This window comes from Anguilla anguilla, chromosome 3 (assembly GCF_013347855.1).
Source record: "Anguilla anguilla isolate fAngAng1 chromosome 3, fAngAng1.pri, whole genome shotgun sequence".
NCBI classification, from domain to species: domain Eukaryota; kingdom Metazoa; phylum Chordata; class Actinopteri; order Anguilliformes; family Anguillidae; genus Anguilla; species Anguilla anguilla.
In genome coordinates this window covers 45,778,393-45,799,673 of record NC_049203.1, presented here as the reverse complement: position 1 = coordinate 45,799,673, position 21,281 = coordinate 45,778,393, and the positions used below count along the sequence as shown (strand labels likewise).

General features: G+C 39.5%; 1 protein-coding gene across 2 annotated transcripts in view; it reads left to right on the top strand.

Annotated features, from left to right (window-relative positions):
- Positions 1–271: 271 nt before the first annotated feature.
- LOC118224347 (FERM and PDZ domain-containing protein 4-like) overlaps positions 272–21,281 on the top strand; it is a 54,845-nt gene continuing 33,835 nt past the window's right edge. For both annotated transcript variants that reach the window (XM_035411795.1, XM_035411800.1), the window contains exon 1: positions 272–763. In XM_035411795.1, coding sequence (XP_035267686.1) covers positions 723–763 — 41 coding nt within the window. In that variant the 5' untranslated portion in view covers positions 272–722. The remainder of the gene's footprint in view (positions 764–21,281) is intronic.

Genomic DNA, 21,281 nt, shown 5'->3' with positions numbered 1-21,281 from the left:
TCTATCTCACTTTGCAACGCATCTCTCCTCCTGGACAGCACTGCTGCCCCCCCCCCCTCTTTTTTTCTGAAAAGAAAGCTGAATAAAGAGAGGGAATTGATGATTCTGTCCTTTGCAGCGGTGGGGAGAGAAGCCATGAAGCTAGGAGCATCCATCAGCAGTGATTTGCATCACCCCCCTACTCTTCGCCCCCCTCCCCTTCCCTCCACCTCCCCCCCCTCTCTCTCTCCCTCCCCCCTTCTCTCTCTCTCTCTCTCTCTTGCGCTCTCTCTCTTTTCAAAGCTGTTGTTCCTGCGCGGACGCTGCACATCATTCCACCGCAATGGAAATCAAATGAAGACGGCTCAGAGCAGCTGACGGAGAGGCTCTCGCTGTTTCGAGGATGTAGCCCCTTGCAGCCGCTCTCCCAGATCCCGTTCCGGAGGGGAGCCGCGGGATTCCTGCGCTCGAGGGGCGGACGCGGCGGGTCGCCGAGCCATGCGCGAGCTCCAGCGCGGGGGTTGATCTCTCCACCGGACACCTCCATCCGCTTCTGCTTTTTTTTTTTTCCACCCCCCTCCCCCTGCTCCGCTTTGCCGAATCATTTTTTTTGCGTCAGTAGAGATTGATGCCATGGAGCAGGAGTAAAATAGCTTCCGCACACACGCACACACACACACTCACTCACACACACACACACACACGCGCTCCAGCTCCAGCCTGAGCTGCAGTTGTTCGCACGCATGGATGTGTTTAGCTTTGTGAAGATGGCAAAGCTGACAGGGTGAGTGTGCTCTGGGTGTGCGGTGAATAGCTGTTTTGTGCCTTGCATGCCGTTTGCATGATGGGTAACGTTCTGTCTGGCAGTGGCAGGAATTTGGGAGGGTTGCGGGGGACACTTGCACAAGGCAAAATAAGACAGGAGCTGGACTGGGATCTGTAAAAACCACAGTTGGATGGGTTAAGTGTATGGCATTGCAAATAATGTATTACTTGTGAGCTGTCATATGTGGTCTTGGGAGTTCTGGAACAGTGTAACATGCACATATACTTGCGTATGTTCACACAGGCGCTATGAGAGGGCGATGGAAAGAGTGGTAGAAAAAGATGTAAAAGAAATGAAGCAGAAAGGGAGATACTTGGTGTAAGGTGTCTTCTTGGTGACTGAAGAAGTCACAGTACTTGGTGTTTATTGCACAAATCTTTATGAGCAAAAATCTCTTGATAATTCATTTTCCACGCATATACATAGCAGCCTAGTTTCAGGTGTCTTTGCTGGTGATGAATCTCATGGCTTTTTAAAAAATACTGTGATCATTTGAAAATTCATTTTTGGTGATTCTTGGACATTATCCATTATCTCCAACAGGCTTGGAAGTTTTGTTTGTTTCAAAAGTCAGTGATGCTGTGCATGAAAATTTTGTCCAATTTCAATTTCGAAAAAGAAGGCCAAAAAATGATCCAAGGAATTGGTGGGTTGCTTGTGGGTGGAAAGATCAATATCAAGCCAGTTTTGAGCATGCTATATACCAGCTCTTTTTCTGTTCACCGATTTGAACCACCTCTTCTATAAATACATGATTTTGCTGAAAGGCAGTTGTTTTTCATTTGTAAATGGTGGAGGCCTCCTTCAGTTCTTTTCTCTTGTTCACCAGAGCCCTTGAAGGCAGAGATCAAACTGTGTCATGGTGTACATTATTGCTTGGGTAGTTCAAACAGCAGACACACTGTGAACTAAACCAAGCTCAGCTAAGACATTTGCACATCCCTGCAACTTTGAAAGGCACAATTTTAACAGACATGTCATGGTATAATTATTATTGCTATTATATTAAATTAAATGCACTGGACAATGGAAGTTGAAACAGTTGTTTCTTTAGCTTTAAAGAGTTCTGGGGTTCTCCAATGGTGTGAGGTCCATTTTCCAGTCGTAGTTTTGGTGCACTCATAACGTTAGAGGACAAGATGGATGTCAGTATTGACTTAATGGTACTTTTTGGTCTTCTTCATCCTATGTCAAAACATTTCTTTCCTGCAGAGAGGAGCATGTTTTTGAAAATGACCAAAAGAGAGTATGAGAGTATGAGCAACCATAGAGTATGAATAGTCACCCAGTGGTTTGAGGAGCCTTCTCAGTTAAAGCCTTCCTCAGAGCTGAACCCTGAATGATGTCTGGGGCAGCATTTTCCATTTGCATTAACTAAGCGCTGAGTTCATCAATTTCTTGCGGCCGTACCAGTCACATGATGATATCATGAATTGGGTTTGCATTTGTAATGTGAAACTAACAGTCCACAGAGCATCGGGAACACTTAATTAAATGTTTTGGGTTGAAACAAATGACCAGAATATGTAATACAGCATTTCAAACAAGCACTTACAAATTTCAAATCAAAGCGGCTCAAAAATGTCAAATTCATTCTGAAAGGTTGCTATTTTCATTTAGCGTGCGCTAATGGATGCTGGATGGGTGGGCGTACCTGACAGTAGGTATGCTATTACCTCATCTTCATCCGGCTCAAGAAGGATTAAGTGGAGGACAGGCCAATTACACACGTACCTTGAGGCAGCGCCTCCCACCTTGGCAGGGCTCCAGCGGCAGTCAGGTTGAGTGCTGCGGGACGCTGGGGACAGGCTCGCTGGAGCCGCTACCTCACACGGCCCGGAACATCTGTCGGAAAAGGCCTTTCCCACATTCCAAATGCAAACAACGAGCACACGCTCATCTGTTTGCACACAGATCAGTGAAACTGGGCCTAATGTGAGACCCAAACAAAGCGGACGAAAACAGTTCTGTTTTTTAGCGAGAGGTTGCATTGCGGCCACAGCGCGGCCGTGCATTTTTAAACAGCAAACGTGTAAAATATTAATGACCTCGCTTAAACAAACTTCCGGTACATGTCACATTTTGTGCATTAGACAGACCTTTCCCAGCATAATTACTATGCACATGCATAGAATATTTACTGCATGTGTGATTCTATTTTTGTTTTGCTTTGCTACAAGGGTATGTTTTCTACTTAACTAGTATACCGGCTGGCACACACTGTATGGTGCTGCATTATGCCTATTACTCTAAAATAATAGATCTCATTGCACAGGTTTATAACTGAAAATATCTATGTAAACTAAGCAGTGAAATGGCAGTGATAACATAATACAGAGCTTCTTGTTGGGTCTCATACTTTGTTAGTAAGGACACAAGATAATTTCCCATTAGGATCAGATGATGGACAGGTATAGAAAGGGTTCACTCATACTTGCAGGCAGAGAAATTTTAGACATCAAAACAAAACAATTCACGGATGTCAACTGCTGTTGGATGAAGGCTTGTTCCTGATATCCATCTCAGAGGCACTGCAAGGTGTTGTCCAGATCTTCAGGCCTTCCCATATATAATTTCCACCTCTCTCTTCTTCTATGGTTATGAGGGGAGAGGACACATGGAAAGGCATAGTCACAGATTGCAGGCCACTGTCAGCTTTTTCTTCACAAATGGCCTGATGAGGGAGCTGGCGCTCGCTCGCTGAATTGCAATCGAATAAGCAGGAATATCCGCAGCCTCCTGCCCCCACACAAAGGTGCTCAGGTCAGCAACCCACAGCTCATTCAATTCCTTTTTAAAGCTGTGAGCACAAGTCAATATATTCACAATAGAAAATGATAAAATGGGCTACGTATGACGCACTACCGTGCCACATTGAACGAACACCCCCCATCCTCTATCCACAGGGCCAGAAAAGAACAGTTTATTAAAAAAAAAAAAGGTTTTAAAGGTACACTGGATTTCAGCTAGAGAATTTCACATGATTAATTCAGATACTGTAGCAGGTGCTTCTGTCCAAGAGCTCCATGCTGCAGCAGAGTATTGGTAGCGAGTCAGCGACCCATAGTTTCATAACATCCCCAGTGAGCAATAAGCTGCTTGAGTCTGTCTTTGTTTACTACTACGTGTGAGGAGCAGAGAGGTACTCTCACAGCTAATAGTTTCTCCTATGTTTTCTGTTAATCTGTGCTGTGATGCAACTGAAAGATTTTAGCGCACCTGTGTGCGTGTGTGTGTGTGTGTGTGTGTGTGTATGACTTGATATAAAAAAGGAATGAAGACTAAGATACTAACTATGCTCATTTCTATGCAAACTTTAACCAGGAAGTAGGTGCTAGAGGCATATGGTCAGACACTGCATTAGTTTAGAGTATTATTTTTCATTGTCTTGTTTGTGTATATTATTTATGTTTGATGTGTTATAAATTACTTTTATGTAAGTCTACAAGTCTCTTGACACCTTATTGTAAATGTATGATAGCAGAGAACTAATATGTTCGATTTATAGTGATAGCTGCTTCACCCTTGAGCAATTTTCCTGAATGGCTTAAAACCTCAAAATCTAGTCATTTAAAATGGGTATTTTGTGAAAAACACAACTACCTGAAGCATTTCCTTACAGTATATCCTTGCACACACACACACACACACACACATATATAGTGTGTGTGTGTGTGTGTGTATATGAGGGACCATGCCGAATACAAATACATATGCATTCTCCTCAAATATTTTCTCTTCCCGAATTTGACCAATATTATTCGTACTCGGATCTTTTTCCCACCTCTTTGATGCGATTCTTTCAGAGTTCAGTACTCTGAGTTTCTCCATTAGACACACTCACCTGCAGAGAGACAGTGAGGGAGAGCTTCCCTTAGCACTAGATAGGCCAGAGCAATGCCAGCGCGCTTTTGGGACTTCATAATTAAAATTACTCCAATGCTGTAAATGCTTCCGTGACGTTCCTAAATATTTGAGCTTAAACTAACTGCGTTTAAAAAAATGAGACAAAAATTGACTCACTAAAGAAATACAGGCAGTTCTTTTTTCGCAACCCCTCGACAACAGACCACAGGTGCTTTTACCCAGGTGTGAATGTGTCGCTGTCTACTCTAACCGATATTGAAACGAATTTCACACATATGATCACAAATTTAATTCACTGCAATTGTGTGATGAAGTTGATGAAGCGTTTAGGGTGGAGATGAATAATTGTGGAGCTGTAGTTATCGAAATGTTGGTTGAACAAATACAAATAGTGGCATCTCTTTCCACCCCTAATATATATATATATATATATATATATATATATATATATACATATATATATATGCAGGGAAGGACACATTGTTTATCCTGCATAAACAAACCATATGTTTTATGCCTTAAAAGGTTCCTGTTCTTCTACCAAAATTTATTTATAAGTCTAAACTGAAAACTCAAAATTTGAAGGCCTTGGAACAAATCACTCATCTAAGTGAATATTTCTCAGGAGGACAGTGAAAACTGCTTTGACTATGCAGCAGAGTGCATGTTCAATGAAAAACTTTACCCAATTTTATATTGGTGAGCATTTGAATACATTCTCAAAATATATTTATTGTTATTCAGTACGCTTAGAAATAAGGAGCAGGCCTGATTTTTAATAATACATGTGTGGGACGTGTTTAACATGTGAATTGTTTAATTACAAATCTAAAATTGTGGAGTACAGAGCTAAATCAAGAAAAAATATGTCTTTGTTCCAAACATTATAACATACTCACAGTGAATTTTAATCAATTAAGCAGAAATTAATAAAGTTAAGTCAGTGTTGGTCCAGGCTTCATGATAAATTGTAATTAATTTCATAAGGAATGACTTAATGCATGCTAATTGATTCACACTAGCATATTGGCAGTATCTGGTTTCGGTTGGATCCCAGGGGGTGGAATATTGCTGTTACTTCTGGCTGTCACTATAAATTCCTGCATAATATTTATAGCCACCTAGTCTGAGCACAGATGTTATGTTTTACGATGCCCTCCATGGTGAGCCCAAGAGAAGGTTTGTAATCTAACGCTGAAACCCAGTTAGAGGTGTGGTCATGTGGGCTGGAGTTGACTCATGCATGTGACTAATTGCAGCTGACTGTTTTGAAGTACGCCGTATTTGTGTAGAACTACATTGGAGCTACAAGTTTTTAACACTATCCCTTTTGCTGTGTATCCAAGTAACATGGATACAACAGAACAAGCACCACTTTCTTCATTAACTAATACTTTTTGCTCTGCATTTTACCAATGAATGGTGACAGGTTATGTTTTTAGCACTTTATATGAATATGTATGCCTAAGATGATGGCAACATGATCTCTGTGTGCTGGACATGAAAATTCTTAAATATTATTTTCCGGTGGATATTGGTTCAGTTATCCCCTTGCAGGTCAATATGACATTAACATTTATGTTAAATGACATGAGTGTCAAATGCCTTTTAACCGTCTTAGTGGTACATTTTGACAATTCCCATGTCAAATCAACTCAGCCATTCATGCGACTTGACAAAATCTATTATAGTAGTACAGCATATAATTTTCAGTGTCAGACACGTCAAAGTGGGATGATAGATATGTCAAAGAGGTTGCAGAATAGGCCTGGGTTATTGAAGATGGTATTCTTATTCCAGTAAATAGGAACGACACAGTTACCCTTGACCTCAGCAGAGAAGTTGGTACGTGTCAATCCATAGCCTGGGCAGATTTATTTATATATTTATTTTACAGTACATGTGCCCTCAAATGATGTTTGTGTTTCTGTTAACCCCCACTGAGTCATTTCAGGATTTCTGTCATCCCTTTAATGATCTGGGTCCAGCTTCAGTGTATTGTACTGTTGGTATAATGCAATGGCCTGAAACCGTGGCTCCAGAGTCACACAAGTCTATTGGTTTTATAACTCACATAACCAAATTGATCAATTATGCCTACTGTTAATTCATCTGAGATAAATAAATAAATAATAATAAACGTCCTTGCAGCTCTTTAGGGTCAGGGTTGCTGACCTCCTTTTTAAAGCTACATTACTATAACTTAGCTGACTTTCCAAGCAACAGATATCCACTGATTGTTGCTTCCCCTACTCATGTTTTATTCTGTTCCATTATTTGTTTGCTCAGCAGACATTCTTTCTAAGGAGGGACTTACAGAGGATTTTTGATGAGGTAACTTTTTTTATAGCAGGGCGGCCAATTAAAATTCCTGCAGGGTCAGTGGGTATGTTTGTGTTTGTTTCCACCGCTGCCCGGGCTTAATAAACCAATTATCTTTATATCCCAGCACTAGCTCACTCGTAGATTGGACCACAGTAACACAGAACGTTATCTGCTGTCATTCAGGAGTTCAGCAATAAATTTAACTAAAATGTCAGATCATGCATGCAATTAGCCTAATTAAATATTGAAGGGCAGTAGGTGGCATGAATTCGGGAAATGGATTTGACCCTCCTCGCCCGCCCTTGTGTTCGTAGAATTAAAATCATAAATGTTCTGATAAGACATCCAGGTCTTAAACCACACTACTCTTAAAGCTGTAGAACAGAGGACTTTCTGTTATCTATTTCTTAGCCACATTTGCCAGCTTTGTACTATGAGAACCGATAAACATTTAGCACTGTGCTGTTAGAAAAAAAAGAAAAAAAAACATCCCTATCGGATTATTTTCAGATATGTTCAGATTGTTTTCATTTAAGTAGATAAGTGAGAATTATGCTATTATACATTTGTTTTGCCTGCCCTCTTATACTTGGTTGCTTACAGGCACATTACAAATTACAGTGTAGACTCTACTGTAAACAAGTACAATACCTCTACACAGTGAAATGTTAAGTGTTAATTTAACTATAATGGACTATATTTGGGTAAAATAAACAGCTACAACAATGAATACAGCACTGAATATTGTACTGTCTATAATCCAACTATTTTCAAGGCAGCATGGAGTCACCTTATGCAAGTGAGACTAAAGCCATGTAATTGTAAATCACAATCCTAATAACTAGGTGCTGGCTATCAGTACATCTAAAACATTACCCTCATACCAATTTGCTTCTTCAGCACATATTCAATCTTCTCTTTCCACCTGCTATAGTACTAATTTGGCACATTATGTTGTAGGTCAGTGAACTGACTTATAATCAGATGCAACTTTGCCTAAATCTTTGTGTGTGCACTTTTGTAAGTTGCTTTGAATTACATCATCTACTAAATGTCTAGATGTAAATGAGAGGGTCTAGTGTGACCCAGTTCAGATCAGGGCACATCTGAGCATGATCAGCTGAGGTGAAGTATGGAGAGGTGTCTCCTCTGGAGGCTGACTGACTGGTGACAGACTCTGCTGTCCTGAAATCAGAACGGTTTTGGGCATTACAGAAGAAAGACAACTTGCAAAACTGTAGCATCACAACAGATATCTATTTTCTTTAATCAACGAGCACTTTCATGAAACTCTTACTCCAGCGTAGGCTGTGCAATTTGCATTAAGTTATGGGAAGAGTGGTGGTACTGATTCTGAAGAGACGTTCAGCTTTAATATCCATGACGGGTGTCAATCACGGGGTGTTCTGCTTTCCCCGACCTGTAGTGGGCAGATTTACTGTACACTGTGGATCAACTTCATTAGCGTACTAGAACTCAATTAAGCAGGATGGGAGAATAACATTTCATGAAACTAAAATGAAGAAGGACTACCATTTGACATCAGTGAGTCATTAATTAGAACTGATTGCTCAAGTTTGTGTGGAGAGTAAAACAGTTTGATTGTTCAAAAAAGTAATTTATTGGCATCTCACTGTAATGCTACCAGTCTTGGGGTTTGAAACCTCTGAAAAAGACACTCTCCCATCTCTACAGTTAAGTAGCTGCACAATTAAGGTATCTTTACTCCCGGGTAATTTATTATTCTTGGGGAAAATCAAAACGTTCACTGCCAGAAAATCAGCTTTGGAACCTGACCGTGGCGGGTCAAAAAGTAAGAGAACTGTGTGTGCCTTGCCAAGAATCCACAGGTGTTTCAGTTGTTCTGTCTTCCTGTATGGAAGTCCACTGGAAGTCATCCACTCAGATCTATCACCACTTAAATCTGCTTCCAGCCATGTGGTGAAACCTGAATATCAAAAACCCTGGCTTTGCATCCTGTGAGGGAAGCAGGCTGTTAGGATTGTGATCCACTAGGATGGCTCTGAATTTAAAGCCCTTGGGTGAATCACTGTGGTTCACCATCAAAACATTTTTTGTTTTTTTACTGCAAGTGTCGTGTCTTACTTTAAGTGCTACTCAAATTATCTCCCTCTTCACTTGTCTTGTGGCTGCTGTGAAAACAGCTTTATTTGTGGTTGGTTTTCATGATCTTTTCTCAAAGGGAATGTGGATTCAACCAATTACGTCAAGTAGGAGGGTAAATGATTTGAACAGAAATATTCCACCTCAGTTTTCTGTTTAAATAAGAAATAGAGACCTTTATATGATGTAAACTAAAAGCTGGCAACTGTTAAGAGATTTGAGGAATCATATTTCCACATTGTTTCTAAACCTTTCATTTTTGCTCAGAAAGACATGACTCAGAAACACAAAGCTGATTCTGAAAGTTTCAGAGATGATACATACCATTCCATTGTCGTGTGTGTGTATGTGGTTTACTCATGGGATTTCAGCGTTTGGATCAGCATGTATGTAGATGCTGAAATTGAAGTCTTGAATGAAACTGATTCGAGCTCTCGATTCCCCTCGGCTCAGATTTAGCTAAACTGGAATAGCTTGGCAACTGGTCATAATTTATTCAACATTGATGCACTCCTGCTGCTGTCAACTGATAAAGGTTCAATGGTTAAGCTAGCACACGGCTGAGAATATGAATCACTCACTGGAGAATGTTATATTTCAGGAACAGGCTTGGTATTACTGTGAACTAAATAAGTTCATTTACAGAAGTTCTGTCCTAAATATTGCAAAATCATTTCCTTGGGATTCACATAATGTACTTTTTTTTGGCTTTTTCTTGCAGTTAGAAAACATGTCTTGTTGAGCAGTTAAGCAGTATTAAGCAGTAAATCACACTTTGACATGGTTGTGGGTTTGCGTGAGTAAATATAGCATTTAAACTTTTTGCAAAGCTATATTCTTGCTATCTGGAATTTTTCGTTCTTGTAACTCTTCTAACCACCTTCTAAAATGTATACAACATTTGAAGTGCTAAACCTGTACACAGTGTTGTTCCACTACATTCTACATTATGCATAATGATCTGTTATATAAAATCTATGAAGTTTAAAGCACAGAATAGCATATTTAATTCATCACTCCCTTAAACCTTGAGAGGGGTCTCTTTAAAATGGATGCGCACCATATAGAAAGACCTGCAGTTTGATATTATAAAGGTACTACCATCAGATTTGACTGATGGCCTCAGCTCAGAGTAAAAGCATGCCAAAAACAGAAGGCTACTATTGGATTTCTGACAGATAGGGTTACGTCAGCCCCTGGGACCATAGTAATCCTTGCACACTAGGTTCCATATCACAGAGAACAGCTATGGACCTCCTTTGCATTCTGCTCAGACAACAGATGCTCATATAAAATGGGTGGTGTGCTGCAGAGGTAAAGAGGCAGAACTGATCAAGGGCTTTAAAATAAGACTCCAAACAAAATTTTCCGGTAAATTCCCAGTACTCATGAGAGATTCAAAAAAACAAGAAACCATATCGAGTCAAGTTGGTCTCACAGCAAAAAAACAAAAGAAAAAACAAATAGAAAAGAATAACAAGCTGAATAACAAGCCTGTATCTTCTGGAATAAATGCAGAAATTAAACATGGTTCGGCATTTGTCTTTTTATTTTTCTTTGTCTGTTAGAAAACGAGCATTGCTTTTGTCCATGTCCATTGGAATTTCATTGGTATTTAAAAGCCAGAACACATAATTAATTATAAAAGACGTGACAGAATTTATTAAACATTATGCCTTCCATTGCATTAATATAATTCTCAAGTCTCCCATTTGTGAAAATGTAATTTATCTTCTTAGTCAAGAAGTAAGTATCTTTGTAATTAAAGAATATTGTGTAATAGTGAGCAATCTTTTTATTGAGGTCACAATTGCAATATTTAAGGAAAAATATTTCAGTCAGAACAACTCATATATTTTATGCACTTGTCTGTTGAATGTGTTTTATATGTGTTTTACATGTACATGCAGGTCTCTCTTGAAAAAGAGATCTCGATCTCAATGAGGCTACCTGTTTAAATAAAGGAAAATAATAATAATAATAATAATAATAATAATAATATTAATAATAATAATAATTACATGAATATGTAAATACATTTTTGGTTTGGTGCTAAATCTTTTTTCGGGTATTAGTGCACAAGTTTGCATGCACTACCCTGTCTAACAGGGAGTACTATACATCGCCCCTACTAAACAGTCGAAATATCAGAAAACCCCCCAGTATCTAGAAGAAGATCCAAACAACAGGCGGTGCTGGGGTGGTGGAGAGTGAGCACAGCAGTGAAGCATGCAAAGCAGCGCAGGCAAGCAGCAGCACTGAGAGATGTGATTGTTGGTTTAAAAAGACGCTCCGTTTGGTGATGTGTGCCTGTGATAGGATGGGTAAGAGAAAAGTGTTGTGTGCATGCAGTTGGTTGATTATGGAAACTGATTGGTCGGCCACAATTTTGAGTTTCCTGACAGAACTTACTTTGCGCACCGCTTATTAGGTTTGGAGTCTCGTTTTGGTTCCAGTTGAACTGCAGCCTCCTCTAGATTTTTCCAATATTTTATGGTGGCATACCTTGCAGCCACCTCTAAATTTCCCCGATATTTTCAGGTGACGTAACATGAAATTATCTATTTATCTATCTATCCAACTGTCCATCTACCTGTCTATAGATCTGTCTGTCTATCTATCTTCTGGGGTACCCCATTTGAACCTACCCTATACCTGGCAGTAGAGTACATTAACCCACCATGCCCCATTGCCAACTCCTGGGCATGGTGGGTTAATGCCAAGCTCAGACATATGTCGTCACGCTACAGGGCCTAGCCAGCAGTCATAGTGAGCACCTTTACTAACACAGCTGCTTCTCAGGAGCTGCTCATTTACCCAAAGCTTTCCGCGTTATTATTTAAGAACACAGAGATGCTGTGAGGAATGTTCTTTTATTAGTGTGGTGCCTGGAGGGCGATTCCAGAGCGGAGTTTGATTAATGCTCATCATGTTCACTGGGGGAAAGAGATGAATGCCTTCCTCCCAGGGGGAGCGACTGAGTCAACCCCACTTCACATACTTACAAAACACCTCACGGCACAAAAACACTTCCTAACGCATCCTTTCCTTTTCCTGTCTTCAGCAAACAATCCAAACTTAGGCCAACCGTATCCATGTGTTTTTCTTTATTTTTACTTCAAATGCATTTTTTTTTTACTGATTTCAATATGGCTTCTTTATGCCATCAGCATGAGCTCTTTGTGATATGTGGAGAAAAAAAGAAAGAAGCAGTTGCAATTTGTGACTCAGCAGTGAAGAAAAAGGCAAAAGCACACTGGATCATAGTGAGTAAAGACCTACATGTCAAAAAGGTTTATGGATCCTGGTTAACCTCCCCAACACTGAGTAGTAAGAGCATTGTACTGCATGTGGACCACGCTATTTCTTGTCTTTTATCTTTGAAGTCTTTGTGATAATGGTTGTGGGAGAGAACTTGCCCCAAGGCAGATTTGAAGCAGTGAATCCATTGTGAATGCATGGCTAGAACCACATTCTTATTGTATGAAGCTGTAAGTATGTGTGTTTTCTGGGTGTGCGTCTTCTTCTAGAGGCATGTACAGTACTGTTCTCTTTTTTACAGAAATTTTTGGAATTATATTTTCTTATATTATCATGTTACAGCTTTAAACTGCTGTGGTACAATTTAGAGAATTTGTTGCCCAATAATAAATGTGTTACTTATAACATTTGTGATTTTACAGCATATTTAAAAAAAAAACATTTAAAAGGTGCTGTAAATATAATTTATATACTTATAAATATAACGTGACAGCTCAATAGCATTGGACTACCCATTCTTATTGTCAGATAATTTTGTTCATTGGGAGATAAAGTGTATTATTATCAGTAATACTGAACACTTCATATTGAAATACATTATAAACAGCATGCAGTTCAGTTAAGTATTGCTTTTTGCTCATCAACCTGCTGACCTGAATGTGTCAGGTTAGTGGTGCTGTTGCTGCGTTCAGTGTGCATGATACTTCAGCTGGTGAAGTCGATGTTGTTAACCGATTGTGACCACAATTTCAGCCAAATTGTATTCCACTTTGATTGATTTATGCGATCGTACAAACATTGATTCTGTTGAAGAAACATAAATTGAACATTCAGTATAGTTTAATGCTGCCAGGTGGCTGGATGGGTTCGGTTGCACATGGACATATTGTGAGATTTCTTGATTGTGACTGAAAAAATTGATCATACAGGGTCTGCCGCCTGTTTTTCCTTAGCAATGGCCTTGTGATGGCTAGAGTGGTTGGAAATAATAAGCTGATATCACTGCAGTAGTTTCTAAACCCAGACAGGAAATCTTGAGCAACACACAAAACCAAGACAGACACGTTTTACCGTCTGGGAGCAGCACTTTAGCAGTGATAGACCACACCAGGGATGTGTCAGCTTAGACATTGGTCTGACTCTCAGTGGGTGACTTGTGGATGTGTGATGCTTTTGACACATGGCTCTTATTGCTATTCAGCCACAGCCTTGAATCTCATAGTACCCTGTGTCTCTCTGCAGCGGTACTCCCTGCAGAGCTAGCAATGCTAAAGCATTTATCACATACAGCTTAAAATGGACATCGCTGAAAATTTTATGCCCGTTCTTTACTTTGTTCGAATTGCCACCTTCTCCTTAGGATCACCGTCACTAAGGCTGTGTGGCTGGGTAGAAAATATCAGTCCCAAATTACTGTCCCTGCACAGGGCAGGTTTATCAGTGAACTGCGCTGCTTTCGTTAGCATTATTGTGGAGAGGCATAAGCCGGGCATGCGAGGCTAGTGGGCCAGAGATATGAGATTAAGTCCCAGCAGGGCCATTTGACAACGCCCCGGCTGGTTGTACACAAACCCTCATCTATGAATGGCGGCTATAAGAAGGACAAAACCGGCGGGGGTTTCAGCAGCACTTAATCACAGCAGACGCAAGATCTTAATGTCAAGTGCACCTCCGTAATGCTGAATCACTGTGGCTGTGGTCTCTATTCTGAAGGCTGTTAAATAATATACATTATGTGGAGAAAGTGGAAATACTTCCTGTGGTTTGATACCAATTATTTTGATAAATCATAGTCTCTGAATTACAGAGGTTTGTTTTAGGTCCGGATCAACCTTACAAAGACATCAAGCAGAATGAGTATAATATTTAGCTTTTTTTTAACCGGCAAAAGGTACATTTCAACTGTTAAGCCCAAGACAATGTTATGTTAATGTGATAAACGGCAAGACATGTGAACTATTGCTTGACATTTATAATGATACACACTTTATTTTTATTTATTGCTATATTTCGTCACTTTTGTCATGGGTTTGTGCAGTTTTGTTTAGCTTTTTTTCCATATGCTTTTGGTGAATTTCTCACAGGGTTCATAGCATTGTATCCAAGTCTTGTGACATCCAATATTAATACTTGTCATTAAATGCATGTAATTACTAATATTATTGTTATTATGATCCAGACCTTGCAAGCTCATCAATCTTTAATTGTCTTTAGTGTCCTTGCTACGCTAAGCCCAAACGAGGAACTTATGTAAGGCTAAGAAGGTAAACAAAATCTGTGTTGTACATCTGTCATTCTATCAATGAATTTGTATTTATGTCCATAACATTATATTGGCTTGATGTCTCAGTTTCACAAAGCACCATAAGAATATTACATAAGTAATTGTGTGCCATCTGCCCGTATTCTACTAGCCCAACAACAATTTGAGTAGCATATTTATATCGGACATTCTGCTCGTGCAAACAGATAATTATCAACACACAATGACTTACTTGTGTACCTACTCTGAATAAAATAGAAATTAACTACCATCTAATGCTTCCCTGTCAGGAATTCAGTAAACTTGTCAGTTTTCATGGCCGTGTTTCAGGTTTTTTGTGAAAATTCTGCTGTTCCACTGAGATCTGCCGCAGTACACTGTCAAGGCTCATTCACTCTCAGCCTTGGCACGCATGCAAGAAAACAAGCGCTGCAATGATTAGCATTAGCAAGACAAAGCAGTGGTCAGGCATGCAGCATCCCATACTGTTACCGACATTGGGTAAATAAGTATATAGGGGCATGCAATCAGATTCTATGGCAAAACTGAGCTGCTGCTGTGGTGTGTGATCTTCGAAATCTGATTTGAAAGCCTTTGATACGGATCTGTGACATCAATAGGAAATGGACAGTAGCAGCATTTGAAGAACTAGTCCTCGAAAAGCCCCAAGAGCACTTACAGTTCTGAGGATGTAAAGCAGTAAGTCTGGTCATCCATCAGTTGCAGAATTGGTCTACTAAGGTTGTTGGAATTGACTGAGATACATGTGTTAAAGACAGCAGGTAGCACTCATCACTATAATGTTCCTTATATTGTACAATAAGTCACTCAGTTGGCAGATAAGGCTAGAAGAGTACTTAGTTCATCAACATTTCACTTGTTTCCTGCACTGTAATTCAAATACATGGTAGCAGACTCTGTAGCAGAGTCCAATAGAGATCCAATATACTCTATAGTATATATCTGAGTGCATTGTATTCTACCTGAGCATTCACAGTGTAGTACTATCCAGTCCAGTTTTCTGTATCACACACCTGGTAGATGGGTTGTGGTAAAATAAGAAACAAGCGTCAATGCCTGCAATGCTTTTTTTGTAGCTGTATGTTACAGCGAAGCAGCACTGGAAATATCTGACTGCTGCATAAGAACACTAGCAGCTATGCTGTACCATTGCAGATGGAAGGAAAGTGTGAACGGTCCTGAACTGTGATCTTTGCTGCAGGAATGATTCCTGATAGTAAATGTATTTTTTTGATCAGATATTTCTCTTTTCTGAGTACCCTATGCTAGCTAGCACCAGAGGTATGCACTACAGACTTATGTGTTCTTATGTGTACAATGTTTACATTGTTAATATAATCTGATTTGGCCTTAACACTGTATAAAATGTCTGCATCTCCATTTCCTGTTTTCTGTTTTAAATACATCTGACATAGTATATCAGGAGCCTACTTGATTTGCAGAACACGTCCTGTCCCTTTGTCTGATGGATGGTGTATTTACCGGATCCACACACTAATTATAATCCACCAGTGCTGGATGTTGCTGTATGAGGGCACAGAGAGTATTTTTAGAGTTTACATTCATTGTCAGTCCTCCTACTAGTGGGTTTTAGGTTCTGTTCCTGGCTTAGCCAGCAGTGATTTTCATGGCTATTGGTGATATTAATAATTTTAATATGGCTGAATTGTGCCGTGGGTTGGTTAATAATTGTTCAACCTCCTTCAAAACATTGGTATAATTCACCCTTTTTTTATCGTCTGTCCTCTTAAAGTAATTAACTTCACCAAATCAATTATAGCTGATAAGCTGTGGGTTGGTTAATAATTGTTCATACTCTAGCCTTTCAACACATAGGTATAATTAGCTTCTTTTGTTGTCTCCCCTCTCAAATTAATTAACATCACCAATATCAATGAGAAAATTCTTGAGTTTGAACAATTACCAACCAACCCATGGCTCATCACCCTGAATTGATGTACGTGGTCAATGTCACAGTTTTGTTGTGATGTGACTACACTGCATAATGTGGACAGTGGGTCAAAATAAACTTTTTTTTTCTCCTTACACTGGTGAGCTTCACCACCGACCTATTCAAGAGACTAACTCGCTACTCCTGAAAAACATAATGCAGGTTTTTTTATTTAGCCTTGTTTAAATATGTTTTCATTATGTATGATTTTATTCACTGACTGAATGAGGAACGGATGTGAGTCTTGGCACTGCCTCTGAACAGTGTTGAAGGAACAGTTGTCTTCACTGTTAGAATTTCTAAAGTCTATTGTTTACTCGCAGCGTATCTTCTTTTCAGCTAAGCATGTCAGCTTTATTTGGGGCATATCTCCAGAACAAGAACAAGTCATATGGGGTAGTCATCCTGTGTAGTTCTTTTTTCTTGGTTGGATGCTCCAACTGGCAACATAATGCTAGCTGTGAAGGTCAGCCATGCCCCTTCATGAATATCTGTAGAGAGCCAACAAATCAGAACATGTTGTGATTCAACAGTAGCAGGGATAGTTTACAGTAAATATTAGGAATATGCAACATATTGGTTACCATAGCAATGGACAGGACAGCAAGGCAACTATAATGAGATTTTTGACTGTGGTTTGTCATTTGTTTTAAGAGCTACTGATTATATCGTATTTTCCCTATTGGGGGAAAATGGGGACAGATTTTTCTGTTGCGCTGTACCTGCTGTTGGGGTTACACTTAATGGATTTTATGTTTATCTCTGAATGTGTGTGAGAAGTGCAGCTATGATAGAATTGCCCTGACATGGTTCATTGGTTCAATGACCAAAACCAAAAAAAAAAAAAAACAATAACAATAAACAACAAAATATAAATTATAAATATAAAGAATAATGTGCAGTAAATGAGTCATCTGAAAATAAGCCCAGACACGGATTGCTATCTTAATAATCCTAAAAGGTCTTATTTTGAAACTACTGATGAGCTGCACATTATTGCCACAACTTTTGCCTCAGCTGCTTGCCAAATAAATTAATTATCTGGCTCAAAATGAAGGTATACATCTGCAAAATTGTACATTTCTACAGTAACTTGCCACAAAATAGTTCCAATAAACAATTGCTTTTTGCATCCTTGTAACCACAAACAAGTTAGACATTTTTATTTTGCCTAGTTCACAGTATTTACAGACATTTACATTTACTGTGATGGTTGTCATGGTAATGGGGGCATTTTTGGTTAGCTGTCCCCTTACTGTGATCAGCCTTTCCCATTTATCATTTCCTTCTTCCCAAGCTTGTTCCCCGTAACTGTAATGTTAGATAGAACATGATAGAGTGCAATCTGATCGGACTACTTAAAGTGCCAAGGATATAATCTGGTGTAAAATAATACTCATTACACAGAATTATAGCACCACTTTGCTGGATACTCGATTATGATTGGTCAATGAGTGGTATTTCTGAATAATAATCAGTGTGTAATGTCAGTAAAACATGGAGCTCCACCAATAACGATGATGGTGATTTGATGGTGAGCCTGGAAGTTTATGCAATCACTGTTTGTATTGTTCAGTTTGTTACAAATGTATACTATGATTGGTGGAGTTCATCTATTTTCAACTAAGTTGATATTGTGATAAGTTGATATCGTATCCCTATTATCCCAGTTCCATACCTGTTTGGTTTATCAATTTGCATAACTCTTAGTTTTGTTTGAATTTTAACAGCACTTCCACCACAGGAATGATATTTTACGTGCAATGTTTTTTTTCCTCTTATATTTGTGAAGGTGTTCTGCAGGAAATGCTCAAGCAATATAATGAGTTTACTGGCTCTCAGGGCAAGTTAGTTAGCAAGATTCATATTTACAGTACTATCTGAACTGTAAGGTAGGCAGCAAGCAGGGCGTCTACTTTCCCACAAATCTGTGAATCACGCAGGCTGGGGATGCAGGCTCTGTATTATATATATCTCATGATTAGATATTCACTCAGTGGACATTTTATTAAGTAAACCTATCTATCATTGAGTAAGACTCCCTTTTGCCTCCAGGACAGCTGAATTCCTCATGGGGATTTTGGTCAATGCTGACTCGATAGCATCACGCTGTTCCTGCAGATTTTTTGGTCACACGTTCAAGCTGTCAACCTCCTGTTCCACCTCACCCTAAACGAGCTCTATTGGATTGAGATGTGAGGACTGTGAAAACCATTGGAGTAAACTGAAGTCACAGTCAGGTTTGTGGAACCAACTTGAGATGATGCGCATTTTGTCACATGGCGCATAATCCTGCTGGAAGTATCCATTCAAAAAAGGGTAGACTGTGACTATAAAGGGATGCACATGGTCAGCAACAGTGCTGAGGTATGATGTGGCATTCAAATTGATGCGCAACTGGCATGAAGGGGTCTAATGTGTGCCAAGAATCATTACACCACCACCAGCAGCTTGCACCGTTGACTCAAGGGAAGATGGATGCATTAATTCATGCTGTTTACACTGAATTCTGACTCTACCATCCACATGTCACAGCAGAAATCGCAATTTGTCAGGCTTGATGTCTTTCTGTTCTTAGCTGACAGGAGTGGAAGCTGCCATGGTCTTCTGCTGCTGTAGCCTGACCGCTTCAAGGTTCAATGCACTGTGCATTCAAATGTCCCTCTGCACACCACTGTTGTAAATAGCTGCTATTTGAGCATTTGTGGACTTTCTGTTAGCTTGAACGAGTCTGCCAATTCTCCTCTGACCTCTACCATTTACATGGTGTTTTCACCCACTAAACAGCTGCTCACTGGATGTTTTTTTTTTTTTTTTCACCGCATTCTCTATTACATCTAGAGTCTATAGTGTTTGAAAATTGCAGGAGGGCACACAGTAAAATGTCCAGTGCCAATTCAACTCTAACAGTGTTGATCTTAGCCGAAAAGCTAAGCGATTTATTTGATTTACAAACATTATCAATAATATAATGAGCAAAAGCTAATTTACATTTAAGGTTTAGCAAGGGTCTATTGTTTGTGTGAAGCTATTGATTCTGTTTTTGTGGTTAAAATCCTGTATGAGAATGGTTCAGAACATTGTCCATACCGTTTTGAGGAATATCCCTCCTTGCCTAGTTCAGTAGCATAAAATCTAGACCAAGCTGCATTTTCATACATTTCTGCTTTCAAATCCTCTTATTCTGCAAAACTGTGTCAATTTTGTTTGCTGCTTGATGAGAGGGATTAAGGGATGATGTGGGAGGCTTCGGTTGGAATTTGCCAGGCAGTTTACTGCAGTCACTTATTTTCATTTCCAGCAAATATGAAGAATCCGAGGGGCCCCTTTAACAGTGTGTTATGTTAATATACCGTGAGATTCAAAATAAATGAAAATGAAACAATAAGACAGTGAAACTTGTCTAAGGTGAGGAACCCAGGGGAGTAATGAAGAAGGGCCATCATGTGCCGGTGTCCATGACACAAAGGTGACCACCAAGGCTGGTTTCACCGTATTTGGGAACAACCATCACCCATTTCCTTGGCAATTTTCAGTGAATTTTTGCCTTTATCAAGTTTTCAAATTTAATTAAAAAAAAAAAAAAAAAAGTAGTGTTTGTAGTGTGTCACCTTATCTTGCTTAAGAGCTTCCATTTGAAAACTGTTGCTACTAACTTTCTCTGAGTAAGAATATGATTCTCAATACAGTTACTGTGATAGCAGCATGCCCTTAAAACTAGGCAGATCGGGGAAGCTTTAAACAAACTGGGGAGACAAGGTCCATCATCTACCCATGCAATCCCTACTATGACTAGATGCACATTACAAGCAGCTAGGGATAGTTACAACACAAGTGAATACGAACATGATGGCACACAGAATATTAGTCAGCCAATGGCTAGCTACCATGCCAACCATCGGTAAAATAGCAATCTTTTGAGAAAGTGCCGACCCCTCACGAAAAAATCCAGTTAAGGTGTTTCTCGGAAATGGCAAAGCGTTTAAGGCACTTTGTAATAAACCCAGATTTGCGAAAATCTCTGACTAGTGGGCATCATACACATCAATAAAGCTCTTGTGGTTGAGTAACAGTGTGGCCTACCATATTGTGCAGGTGAGCTTATTGCCATGGTAATATAAAGACAAAACTGAAGGGGAGTACCAACCCTGGTTATTTTTGTATAGTGCCTGCCATACAAAGGTTAGCACCAACCCTACTAACACAGATCTGTTGTTGGTATGTTGTTGCCCCTTTATTTTTGCAATGTATGATGTTGCCGTAATGTCAAATTAGACGTTGCTGGGACTACATGGAGGTGAAGCGGAAATTTTGGGAACGATTAAATAAAACAGAGAAAGCTAAATAAGCAAGCTACGTAGCATTAAAATTTGGGTTCAAAGTATGTGTTTCAGGGGTTATATATGTTGATATGTGCTGAATATCAGGGAATTTCAATTATTAAAATTCCCTGTTTTGTGTTTTTAGATGATCTGTCATTTCAACCCGCCCGCAGGTATCTGGTCGAAGACAACCTGCAGTTAATTTGAGAAAAAAAGCAAATGAGCACGATTATTTTGGTACATCCCAAGAGACTGGCCTGGTTATTCTATATACTACAGAAATGTAGTAATGTAACTGAATAATTCCATTCTTCATGCGCTTATGTGAAGTTGTTGCAGTTC